General features: G+C 46.1%; 1 protein-coding gene across 1 annotated transcript in view; it reads left to right on the top strand.

Moving 5' to 3' along the window:
• The window catches only part of MKLN1 (muskelin 1), a 117,563-nt gene that overhangs the window by 53,621 nt on the left and 50,465 nt on the right, over nucleotides 1–13,477 (top strand). Inside the window, exons 9-12 of the mRNA XM_088468697.1 lie at nucleotides 6,780–6,892; nucleotides 11,888–12,100; nucleotides 12,301–12,522; nucleotides 13,338–13,467. Of these exons, the coding sequence (XP_088324823.1) occupies nucleotides 6,780–6,892; nucleotides 11,888–12,100; nucleotides 12,301–12,522; nucleotides 13,338–13,467 (678 nt within the window). The remainder of the gene's footprint in view (nucleotides 1–6,779; nucleotides 6,893–11,887; nucleotides 12,101–12,300; nucleotides 12,523–13,337; nucleotides 13,468–13,477) is intronic.

The following is a 13,477-nucleotide window of genomic DNA, read 5'->3' as shown; positions in this document are numbered from 1 at the left end:
TTCCCGAGGCACTATGCTTAACCCAGGCCGCATTTTCCTGTGGTCTTATAATTCAATAGTTATAAGAATGCTTTAGGCTCATAAATACTCACCATTGGAATTTGCTAATACATAAAAATGTCCATTTCTTCTTCAGGGTCCATAGGCTCCACAGGGAGACCTTGGGATGTAGGTGATGGCTTGGACATCCGGGCACCACGCTGTAAAACTTTTGTTCCCAAGGATGCATCGGGCCACTCTCCCTATACCCCACCCCCGAGCCAGAGGCGCCTCAGTTTCGTTTGGTGCCCCACCGGAGTCTGGTCACTGTAGATGCAGCGAGGCTGTTTCACAGCCCCAGAACATTTAAAAAGATCTTCAGAGCAGGCAGCGCCGGACTGTCCATAGGACGTCCGCGCTGCCGCCCTGCCACACCAGTACAGATATGGGGATCACGGCGGTACTGCTTGCGGTGAACCGTGTGATAGCAGTCCTTTCCTCCGGGTCTCGGGACAGACTGGATATGACGGCAATGGAGCCAGGCCATATACACTGCGCTTCCACTATGCCACCAGGGACTCGAAGCTGGATGGGAACCGGCGTCCCGGGGGTTAATTGCCGGCCAGGGGAGGCAGCCTTCCCTTGTTTAGTGGCTCATCCCCTAAGCTCAGCGTACCTTTCCGCTAAGATCTGGCTCTGCTGAAGCGGTTCCCCTTCCACGGACTCGCCCCCTCTGAGGTCTCCGGCAGCCATTTTCACTCGCTGGCAAGTCGCAGCTCTCTCAGGAGGTCACTTGAGTCCATTCCCCCTACATACCTCACCACCTGGTCAGCGTATGTAGCACTAGAGCCTACCAGACACTTAGTCTACGTAGTTGAATTGTAGTGCCATTGTGCAGGTGATTTCTCTGCATTGTGTGACTTGTGCTAGCGCTGTTTGTCTGTGTCTCTAACTCATACTGTCAGACATATTGCTATACCTTTGCTTTCTATCTACTGCCCTAACAGTACATGGTGTTTTCTGATACCTCACATTTAATGCTAATTTTTGCGTGGTCTATCACATACTATGCCTTTTTTGAGCCTTTGTCCCTGCAGCTTTTTAAAGCATCAGCCGGGAATAGCATTTTGGTTCCCGCCTAGTATCTGACATACTCAGGGGTTGCATTATACTCCGTGCCATATTGTGTGCTTATTTCTCTGCCAAAGCGGTATGATGATGTACACTCGGATGTGCCCATCCTGCTGTCATGCAAGTCATGTGCGGCAGGTTACGCGGGGAGGAGATGGTACAAGATGGATTATGTGTGAGATGCTATAATCCTCCAGGTCCTTCTAATGTCTCGGTCCCTATGCAGGAACCCCCTTGGGCTTCCTTTGCTTAGGTATTGACCTCTTTTGCGGGCCGTTTGGTAGTAACAACTGTTTCCCCCCTATAGGGTTCCCACAGCAGTCTGTTATTCCTTCACAGGGGTTGCATCAACAGGATACGGCTGTGCAGGTACCTCCTGTGCCTCCACCATGGGTGGATACCCTCTCTAGCTCAGTGCAGAATCTGGCGGCCACCTCCACTGCTTTCCAAGCCATGTTGCAGGGAGAAAATCCCCGTAGGCCTGCCAAGCGGCGTTTGTAGTCAGCTCTGTCTACATTACATACTGATACTGGGATGTAGTCTGATGATGGAGATATTGTGCCTGACTCTCCTCCGCAGGACGCGGAGACTCTGTCTAAGCTCAATATTCCTGCTCTGATATGAGCTGTGCGTTCTGCCTTAGTCATTGAGGAGGGCGAACCACCAGCACCGCGGTCCAAACATGTTCTGTTCAGAGAAATAAGGGTTACTTTTCCGGAATTTCCTTTATCTGATCAGCTAGTGGATCATATGGCGGCAGCTTGGCAATCACCTGGGAAGCATTACCAGCCTCAAATGCCTAGCCTACTGTTATTCTTTTCCAGAGGAACACTGTGCTAAATGGGAGACTCCTCCTGTGGTGGATTCTCATGTTACGCGCTTATATAGGAGTGCTACGTTGCCTATGCCATCCATATCTTCCTTAAAGATCCTACGCATAGGAAGGTGGAACTTTACCGGAAATCTATTTATTCTTTCAGGGACAACTGTCCGGCCGTCCATGGCTATCTCCTGGGTGGCCAAGGCTATGGCATTTTGGGAAGAATCCCAAGAATGCTTGCCTTTATAATGGTGAAATCTTGTTTGGTCCGGACTTGGGGCCTGATTCAGACCCACTCGTGAGCGGCTGTCCGCTCGCAAGTGGGTCGATGGTGTGCACTGCGCATGCGCACGACGGCGGGAGCTCCGTCGTGCGCATGCGCGAGATGCGACGAGCGAAGGACTTTCCCTACCGTCAGAAGCCGGCCCCACTGACATCACTAGTGATGTCAGTGGGAGTGATTTTGGCTCTGATAGAGCCAAAATCACTCCGGACCTTGAGGTTGAGAAACTCAACCGCAGGCTTCGGCTCGCAGTGGCGACGGTCGCGATGGTCAAGACCATCGCGACAATCATCCTGCACGCTCGTATAGGCTGTGGGTGGTGACCCACAGCTATACGAGTGTCCAGGAGGACGCTCCATAATTATGGAGGTGGGCCCTGATTCAGAGCGAGCGCTCTGGTCAGAGCGTCCGGCTCTGAATCAGGGCCTTAAACAAGATTGTGGACACATTGGCAGCTGCTTAGGCAGCATTTCTGCCCTCTGCATCTACTTCTACGAGACCATGGTCCTCGTCCTTTCGGCCCCAAGGGAATCCTAAAGGTCAAGCCTTTCCTCGGCAATCAGTCCCCAAAAAGACTGCCAAGCCCAAGAAACAGGCCTGGAATACAAGACGTCCAACTTCTGTCAGAAGATAAACCCTCAGCCTGACTGGACGGGCCTCCCTCTGGGGGATCCCAGAGTGGGAGGCAGACGTCTTCAGTTCAGTGCTGGTGTCAGACCACCACAGACTCTTGGGTAAGAGAAGTGGTCTACCAAGGGTACGCTCTCTCGTTTTGCAGAAGGCCTCCCCACCAGTTTTTCTGCACAAGCCCTCCTTCAGACAAGGACAAGGCCTTGCAGATCCAGAAAGCCATTCAGTCCTTGCTGCAAGCAGCAGCCATTATACCAGTCCCGTTACACTAGAGAGGGACAGGTTATTATTTTGCTTGCTCTCTCTCGTTCAGAAGCCTAACGGATCTCATCGACCTATACTGAATCTCAAATCCCTGAACAAATTCCTCAGGGTACCTCGATTCTGGATGGAAACCCTACGCTCAATCATACTGGCTATGGAACCTGGGGATTTTATGGTATCTCTGGATATTCAGGATGCATACCAACCCATTGCGCCCCTCACCAGCGTTCTCTCAGGTTTGCTATACAACAGCAGCACTTCCAGTTTCGGGCTCTGCCTTTTTAGCCTGTCTACTGCACCTCGGGTGTTAGCCATAACTTTGGTAATCATGGCAGCCCACCTGCGGGGGACAAGGTGTCCGACTGCTACCTTACCCGGACGACCTCCTATTGTTGGCAGGGTCTCCAGAAGTACTCCACCACCATCTGCAGCTAACAATTTCTGTTCTCCAGACACAAGGGTGGTTAATCAATTAGAAGAAGTCGTCCCTGACTCCCATCTCAGAGGCAAAGTGACCGGCACGCACTCTTCTCAGGGTCGTTGGACAGCGGTGGAAGCGGCCCTGCCAACATATTGTAACTTTGAGCTGTTTTCCGAGCTGTCAAGCTGGCCAGACACATACTTCATGGAAAGCCCGTGCAAGTTCAGTCAGACAACGCCACAGCAATTGCACATCAACCATCAAGGAGGAACTCTAAGTCAGACGGCGATGACGGGTGTCCCGCATTCTGACGTGGGCAGAAGGTCATCTCCCAGCCATATCGGCAGTATTCATATCGGGAGTTCTCAATTGGGAAGCAGACTTCCTTAACCATCACGATGTGCATTCAGGGGAATGGTTTCGTCCACTAGGAGTTGAAACGCCTCTTGGTAATAAGTGGGGCCTTCCGGATGTGGAACTCAGTCTCCCGACACAAACTGCCAGTTTACGGGTCCAGAACAAGAGATCCCGAGGCGATCTTGGTAGACTCCCTGCTGGTAAAGTGGACCTTCCAGTTTGCGTACTGGTTTCCTCCAGTCTCCCTTCTTCCTCGAGTCATTCAGAAGTTCAAATAAGGAGGCACAGTCCTGCTGGTGGCTCCATCGTGGCCCAGGCGTCAATGATACTCAGAACTTCTGGGTCTATCCATTGACACTCCGTTGCTGTTGCCTCAAGGTCCTAGACTTTACCCGGATCTGGGTAGTCTGTCTTTGATGGCGTGGCTCTTGAGACATTCCTCCTAAGGTCCAAAGGAATCTCCATCTCTGTAGTAAAATCTAGGCTCAGAGCGCGCAAGTCAGCCTCTGCTCGGATCTATCAGTGTGTGGCAGACCAATATTCAGTTATGTCGTCCCAGAGGTTACGATCCTCTGGTGTTTCGGATACCTAGGATTTTGGCTTTCCTCCAAGCGGGATTGGATCTCTGTCTCCACCTAGCCTCTCTAAAGGTGCATGTTTCTGCGCTTTCAGTTTGGTCCAACGTAGGATTGCTCCTCTTTCTGATATTCGCACTTTCCTACAAGGTGTCCTCTGGATTCAGCCTCCCTTTATCCCTCCAGTGGCTTGTTGGAATATGGCTGTGGTCCTTTGGGCCCTCAGTTTGAACCCCTGACTTCTGTGGATCTAAAACGGTTAACTGTGAAGATTTTTTTTTTTTTTCAGGCCATAGCTGCGGCTAGAAGAGTGTCAGATTTAGGGGCGCTCTCCTGTCGCTTCCCATTTTTGTTATTTCAGCACGGGGCGGTACTTCGGTCTCTCCCTGGGTTCCTCCCTAAGGTGGATTCTAGTTTCCACATTAATGAGGAAATTTATTATACCGGCCTTTTCAGTCTCTAGACTTCTCGGCAGGTGGGCCTCATTGGATGTGGTACAGAACCCTCAGGGTCTATGTGGACCGTACCAGTTCCCTTCGGAAATCGGACTCTTTGTTTGTCCTCCTACGGTTTTCACAAAAAGGGATGACCAGCCAATAAACAGACATTGGCCAGATGGATCATATGACTGTCTCTGAGGCTTACATTCAGGAGGGTCTGCCTGTTCCACCTTCTGTAACTGTTCATTCTACTTGGTCTGTGGGCTGCTCGCCGTGGTGCCTCGGCTGTACAGCTTTGTAAGGCTGCCACGTGGTCTTCTGGCCAGACCTCTCTAAGGTTTTATGCCTTTGATACCTTCGCTTTTCAGGATGCTTCCTTTGGGTGCCAGGTTATCCTCTCAGCGCAGTAGTGACCTCACCCTTTTAAAGGGACTGTTTGGGACATCCCCAAGGTCTCCCTGAGGAGCCTATGGACCCTGAAGAAGAAAATTAGAGTTCTCTTAAGAACTTACTTTTGTTAACTCTTTCTTCGAAGTCCACTGGACACCCACTCTGACGCATCTGGCTTAAGATGGGCTTCATTCTTGTCACCGGTTTTCCATCTCCCTTATATATGAGAATGTGATTCTTGTGTGTTCCAGACTTCCTTCTATTTTGTCCTCCTTTTGACTATTAAGACCTGGGGTGCCTCGGGCGTGGGGTATAGGGAGAGTGGCCCGGTGTATCCTGGGAGCAAAAGTTTAACAGCGTGGTGCCCGGATGTCCAAGCCGTCACCTACACCCCAAGGTCTCCCTGTGAACCTTATGGACTTCGAAGAAAAAGAGCTAACCAAGGTAAGTTCTTACCATAACTTTCATTATTACAGCTATTAGTATAGCCCAGTGGTTCTCAAATTTTCTCAGTTCAAGGCACCCTTTGGATCTCCATTTTTTTTCAAGACACCCCTAAGCTATCGAGCAGTATTGTTTTTAAGTAGTTGGGTTAAAATAACATAGTTAAAAAGAGAGGAAAAACTGTCTCTCAATTTGCAGTGCCCCCCTTCCTCTAAAGTTCCCTATGCGGCCCCCTCCCTATAGAACACTGTAACACTCAGCACTGTGTCGTCCACCCCCCTGGCTCCGCTCATCATCTCAATCCTTCTACGCTGTAGTAAAAAAAATCAGGACAGCCTCGTTAGGCCACCGGCCACAGCACCCCAGTAACAGCACTGCGGCACCCCGGAGAGCCGTGGTGCAGAGATTGGTAACCGCTGGTATAGCTAGCCTATTGTGGTTGCAAGTTGGTAACTGAATATAAGTGTGTGCTTGAATATTTATTTATTTATTTTTTTATTTGTATGTTTTTGGTGAAGGTTTGATGTAATACAGAGTCTCCAAAGTGAATAACCACTAAATAATAACCTCAGATGTGTTTACTACTTTTAACCTTTGGGAGTTGTAATTAAAGGTTTGCATGCAGTTGAAGATGCAGTACTGTCCTGAGGAAATGTGGTGTAGTTCTTTGGTACGGGACGCCAGCGCTCTGGATCCCAGTGCCGGCTCTCCCTACACTAATCCACCCCCCCCCCTAGTGCCCAAACTGTGCCTAAACCTACTACCTTCCTTCGGGATGCCAGCGCACCAGGATTGTGACAGGTGTCGGGATTCCGGCGCCAGCATTCAGATCGCAGGAATCAGATATTGACCGCATCCCCTTTGATTCCATTGTAGAAACTTGTGTGCGTTGTTGTCCTGTGAATTTCAAACAATTAATGTAATGGATTATTCTTATCAGGAAATGAAGGGTAAAGACTATGCTGTAAATTGTGTGCTGTTAAATAAACTTTTGCAGTGGTATAGTACTGCTTTATTAAGGAGGTTGTTTTTTTTTTCTTGGCAGAGACCGTATATTTATTTGGAGGCTGGGATGGAACACAGGACTTGGCAGACTTTTGGGCGTACAGTGTGCGAGAGAACCAATGGATTTGTATATCTAGAGATACAGAGAAAGAGGTAAGTTATCATGTTTTTATTGGAGTTGGAAGTGCAAAGACTATTTTACTAAGATCGTTCACTCCGCCCACAGCAGTAATGAAAAGAATTGTATCAATAACTAGGCAATCGAAACTGCCAAACCTGGATGTTCGCTAATATTATACAGGTACTATAAAGTCAATTTACAAAGTACAACTGTCCTTATTCATTTATTTCTTTTCTTGCTGTTTTTTAATTGTACCAGTATGAGTGCTGTGTTCTAAAGGTACACCCTTTTTATACTCCCTTTATTTGCTGTATTTTTGGTATGTAAACTCTTTGATGTACACTCATTGACATTGGAATATTTTTCTTCTTGTTGGAGTAGTTACCGGTGTTTTACGTTTTCCCAGCTTGATTAAGGCCCATTCCGCACCTGTGCTGGACACTCAGCATGATCTAATCTTTTTGCAGCAAACCTATTCAGACATGTTTATTTAAAACTTTATTATGCTTTTATAGCTTTTCGATTAGACTTTTTGTAGTGGTATAGAGGCTGTCCGGCCAACTTTGACAACAGACTCTTCAGCAGTCAAGTTATCCGAATACACTGTAGTTTCTCCTTGGCTCTCGTCCTGTGCAGTCTGGATGGAGTAAGCCAATTCTGGAGGCAGTATATAAGCATAGCATGTGAAGAATGTGCTCTATTAAATGCACCGACAGAACCTTTGAGACGAAGTTCGGGAGGGCCCACGCACTATCCGCCACAAGAGAAACCCCGCTAGAGAGAGATGCTGAAGGCGCAGACAAGAAAGCAGGGGAGACCTTGCGAACAGTCAGGACACAGCATTGATCCGAAAGTACTTGACAAGTGACAGAGAGGTCCTGTGAGGCCGAAGTATCCTTCACAAGCCCAACATCCGAAGAGGGCATAGTTGTGACACCTTCAACATGAAACCTACGCAGCATCACCAACCTTAGTTTGTTGCAAACACCCAGAGCCAGGGCTCCACCAAACGGTAGGGCCCAACACAGACAAGGGACAGATTCGATTGCCGACTGAGGAAGAAAGACAACCTCCCCAAAATGGAATTTGCTCCCTAGGCGTCTAGAACACACATCTTCAATTGTTGGCCTCCGTGCTGTGGATCTGATCGCAGAGAGTTAATTCAAACATTTGGTTGTTGGGCATGATGGTCTCCACTTAAAGACCATTCGCGAGAGATCCACTGGGTAATTCTCTAAACTGAGACGGGTTGCTCAGCATTCCTCATCTGTTTTGGTGCAACAGCACTCTTCACTCTCCGTCGGGGGATGTTTTCCATTCTTCTCCTCCAGGTCCGATACTGGGTCCCTCCGGATTGGCTAATTGTGACCATGGATGAGAGTCTCCAAGACTGATGAGCCAGGAATTTCGTTTTTCGACTCCAGGGCCTTTGGTCGCCGTCAACAATAACTAGGCTGATCGATAGGCTCGAGCTCTGAGCCATCTTTTCTAGCGCTTTTGGAGGCTCCACAGGTTGATGTGTGATCTAGGGATCTGCTGACTACCGTAGTGGATGCCTTGACTGTTCCGTGGAAGTAGCGCATCGGTTTCCGCTGACCCCACTGTTACCTCGGGTCTCCAGGTACGTCGAGGCTTCCTGAACGAGGGTCATCCTATTGGTTCCAGGCTGGCTATGCTGGTCATGGTGCGCGTACTTTCTCAAGCAGTCGGTGGGATCCGAATGTCTCTACACAGGGACCTTCCTCGTTTTTGTTTTCCCAACCTGGCTTTGGTGACCAAGCATTGGAAAGCTGCCGTTTCTTTTTTTTTTTCGCTCTCTCCATACTAGGCTGCGAGGCCGGACACAGTTTCCATCTCGCGCTTACCTCAGTTTGGACCCCTTGTGGTGTGAACATTACAGGTTTTCCCCTCTGTTTCTTGGCCTTCCTTCGAGGGGTATGGAGGCCAGTTGACTTCAGTTTGACTATTCAGGCTTCGGCCCTGTTACTTTATTTCCAGCGGCGTTTGGTTTTTCTTCTGCAGATCCAAACCCTTTTTACTTAGGTAGACTGTGTAGTTTTATTCTTCTCCAAACTGGCTGGTTTGGTTGTTCTAAACCGTTTCATGGGGTTCCTGCTACTCTTCTCCGGACTCCATTAAAAAAAAAAAAAAAAAGACTGGAATTGTGGGATTGCAGGTTGAAGGAGTTTAGCATTTAAAGCTACAGTTTCATGCCAGCTCCAGCCCCAACCTACAATCCCATTGTCCAATGTCCCCCAGCCTGCTTAAGAGAAAAGGATTCAACGGCAAGTTGACCAAAAATCCTATTTTAATTCGCTCTGTCAGGATCTATATAGTGCACAAGGGTCTATATAGTAAGGTTAAAAGTATATCACCATACTACTTGATAACAAAATATATATTTTTTTTCTTTAAAAATGTTCTAGAACCAGAGGTACACTACATGGCCAAAGTATATTGACATGCATACATCAAACCCAAATGCGTTTGTGCAGCTCAAACCCAAACAATGGGCGTTAACCAGGAGAGCCTCCCCCCAAACCCCCCCATTTTTGCTTCCACTTTGGGGAAGATTTTCACCAGATTTTAGGTTTGCTGTTAGGGCATGCTAAAACTATTGCAGGGAATGCTGTGATGTGTAGTTCCACAGCAGCTGGAGTGTCAGAGGTTGCCTCCCTATGTTTTAGAACATGATGCAGGTCTCATCCATTCAGTATCTATTAGTGCCCTTCCTGGACAATATGACCAACCAATACTGGAGAGAGTCCTGCAAGAGTAATGTTAGCGGTCTGCACTAACAATCCCATTTTTATTGCAGGTGCCCCCAATATGCTGAAGTGGTGGCTATTTTAGAGGACATGGGGGGATACCATTTCAGTAGACTGCGTACAGTGCAATGAGAGAGCCTCTGCGCGTGCCGAAGGCTTGCGAAAAGGGGCGTGGTTGGCCGGGGTACACTTTATCACACTTTTATTACCCGGCGATATGGGGAAGAAGTGGTGCGCTGACACCACTTCTCCCCCATGTGTTATTTTCGGGTTCCGGTGTGCTATGCGCTCTTGTCATTATCCGCACTGCTCTCTACAAGATAGCTGCACCGATGTATGAACTGTCAGTGGCACTGACCGTTCCGACAGCTGCAGCTGTCGTTGCCCTATCATCACAGCTGTCCCTGCTGCTGCCAGCTGCGGGGGCTGCACGCAGGATCTCGCGAGAACCCATGCTGGCCCAGTGGAGCCGGCTGCGAGGTGAAACGCAGCACATCAGCATTAGGCTGATGCGCTGTGTGCTCTGGCGGGATGAGATGTTCATACAATAGGAATAGTTAATTATAGTTGCACTATGCACCTACCCCAAGGTGCACAATACATTGGTTCTTGTTCAGCCTATTTGGTGACATTTTGGAACAGTGAACAATATAAAACAAATTTGCAGTGATCTATATATAGTTAATGTGACTTGTTCATGGAGGAATGATGCAATCTTCTCACTTACCTGAATCGGAATGCTGTCTCAAACCGTAGGAAGACTCCCCCCCTGTAGCAATTCAGCTACAATGAAACGGATAACTTGTAGTGTGTCTGCTCTGATACTGGCATTTTAAAAACAATGGAGTACGATATGGCAAACATTCGCTATAAAAAACAACAAATTAGAGGCTTTGGTATTTTAGATATCCATTATCCAAGTGTGTGTGTGTGTGTGTGTGTGTGTGTGTGTGTTTTATTTTTTTTCTACTGTATATACTAACACTGCCCATAACCAATTACATTCAAAATGGAATAGAATCACCTTGAATAATTTTGTAAACGATTGTCATATTATAATATCTTTGAGGAGCCCCTAACCTGTAACCCCCTCCCTTTCGGCTGTCTGTGCCTGGTGCCCGGCTTACCTTCGTTTGGTATGCGTAGGGATTATGATGGGCGTCAGGATTTCGACACCTATCATTTGTCCCCTATCGGGATTGCACAAGTCGGGAAGCCGGCGGTCGCCATTTTGACACTCTGCTTCCTGACTGCATACCATACGTAGTATGTCTGATAACACTCATACTTGCATGTTTGCCTTGCTTACCCTGGTAAGTTTTAGCTTGATTAACAAAATTGATGTAACCATTGAGTGTCATCATTTGATCAGTTTGATTCTTGACAGAAAATAGGCACTGTAGTTGTGTTTTTTTTTTTTAAAGTTTTTTACAACAACACCTGAAGTTCATGCAAGTGTTTTAGATTTCTGATAAATTGTTTTTAGTTCTTTGCATGTTCCCAGTAGCTGTAGGTATTGTGGGGAGCAACAGCAAGAAAATATCCTGAAGGAGATCCCAAATAGCAAATTCAGATAAAATGTATTCATAGCCTACATTAACATTTCCAGGTTTTCTAGGTATGACTTTGTGCAGTGAAATACTTGCCAGAGTGGTCATATGGAGTGATTTTACATTTATGTTCTGGCTGTACCTGCTTGTAATACAGTTTTTGACCTGGCACATTAGGTGTCTCTGACTAGACGCCCCAGATGTCTTCCCTCTTTTAGCAAATGGAAAACTAGTCCTTATAACAATAAACATAATGCGAATGGAGGAGTTTCATTTCACTCTTCCTTCCATTCAGTAATGATATTCATAGCCTCCTGCAGTATGTTTTGATGTAACTCACTGCTATCTATTATCTGCATCTTTTACGCTGAATCTGTATGAATGTGTATTTGTTTTCACGTGTCTTCTGTAAATGCTGAAACATGAGTTTGACAGAACTGTAAAAGTGCTTATATTGTACTTATGTGACTGTTGTGAATGTGTATATGAATAGGTAGACTGCACCGCTATTTACAGTGTCAAATTTGCTTTGTTCATGCAAATGTTTATTTAGGATTAAATTATGGTGGGGCATTTATTTTTCTATGACTATGGAAAGCATTGTGTTGTAGCTCTATTAAAATGGAGCACTCTTTGCTATGTATATAATGCTTTTAATGTTGAATCTGCATGGCTTTCTAACTCTTCCAGTTGTGCTTTGTTTCCCCAGAGTGGTCCTAGTGCCAGATCATGTCACAAGATGTGCATTGACACTCAGCGCAGGCAGATATATACTTTAGGCAGGTACCTGGACTCTTCTGTGAGAAACAGCAAGTCTCTGAAAAGTGACTTCTATCGCTACGACATTGACACAAATACCTGGTCTTTGCTCAGTGAGGATACTTCTGCTGATGGTGGCCCGAAGCTAGTGTTTGATCACCAGGTATGTATTAGATGAAAAGTTAAAATGAAGTAGTGGTTTACCTTAATATTTGGCTGTTGGGAAGTAAATAAAGCTGTGGCTAAGGCATTGTTTCCCAACTACAGTATAACCTCCTGTCTTAGCAGAAGCTTAGTGCTTTATTTCTATTCATCATATCCTTGTAACAACAGTTTGTTTTTGTCTTTTCGGTGTATGTGTAGATGTGCATGGATTCAGAAAAGCATATGATCTACACATTTGGAGGACGAATACTGACTTGTAATGGTAATGTGGATGACAGTCGGGCAAGTGAGCCCCAGTTCAGTGGACTTTTTGCATTTGATTGTCATACACAGACCTGGAAGCTGTTACGAGAGGACTCCTGCAATGCTGGTCCTGAAGATATACAGTCCAGAATAGGGCACTGCATGCTGTTCCACTCAGTAAGAATGTATTCAACTTTTTTTTAATGTTTTTTTATTTTGGAAGTGTCCATGCTTTTAGTGGGCATAATTGCATGCATGCTGATCCTTGCAATTAATTGGACTACCAGTGTGGAGAGGATGAGTATTTGAAAGATGCTGCCTTCATGATTTGAAGAATTCATAACCTGTTTTAGATGCATTTGAGATCAGTTTTTTATTTAATGGATCAAATCAGTCATTCTCTCTTGCACGCTATGTCAAATAATACTATCTGTTTGATAGTTTAAATGTGATCCAGCCATACCATTTGTGTAGCATTTTTCCTGAGAAGGCTAAATTGAATAAACAAGTTTCTACTCCTCCTCCCTCTCCCATTTCCTCTCCCCTCCCAAAGTACTCTCTCATTACCAGTTTGCAGCTCTGCACTGATGAGAGGAAAGCGGTCAGCGCTGATTTTGGAAACTGTAAAAGGGATTCCTGGCTTGGTGTCCTTAAATAATGGCCATCTTAAGATGGAAAACCCATTTAATTGAGGTTTTAGGCCTGTTTAGGAAGAGCAAAAGTTTGTTTGCTCCTGGTAATATTTCTATTGCTGATCATAGCAATTAATGGCTTTTGTTACTATTGTAGGCTATTTTGTATAGTGATGTGTGTATTGTTGGTTCTGATCATAACTGATTTTGTGTTTTTGTCATGTAGAAACTTTTTTTTTGGAAACAATTATCCATTTATAGATTTTTATATTCCGAAATAGTAGTTTAAAAGGTATATTTTCAAAATAATCAAACTACATTTTATTCATTAATCTTTTTTTGGTTTCTACATCTTTCCAGAAAAATCGCTGCTTATATGTGTTTGGTGGACAACGATCAAAGACCTACTTGAATGACTTTTTTAGCTATGATGTGGACAGTGATCATGTGGAAATTATATCGGATGGCACCAAGAAAGATTCTGGCATGGGTGAGTGTGT

This window comes from Taudactylus pleione, unplaced genomic scaffold (assembly GCF_031769625.1).
Source record: "Taudactylus pleione unplaced genomic scaffold, aTauple2 ptg000086l, whole genome shotgun sequence".
Classification (NCBI taxonomy): domain Eukaryota; kingdom Metazoa; phylum Chordata; class Amphibia; order Anura; family Myobatrachidae; genus Taudactylus; species Taudactylus pleione.
This window is presented reverse-complemented; position numbering and strand designations above follow the sequence as displayed.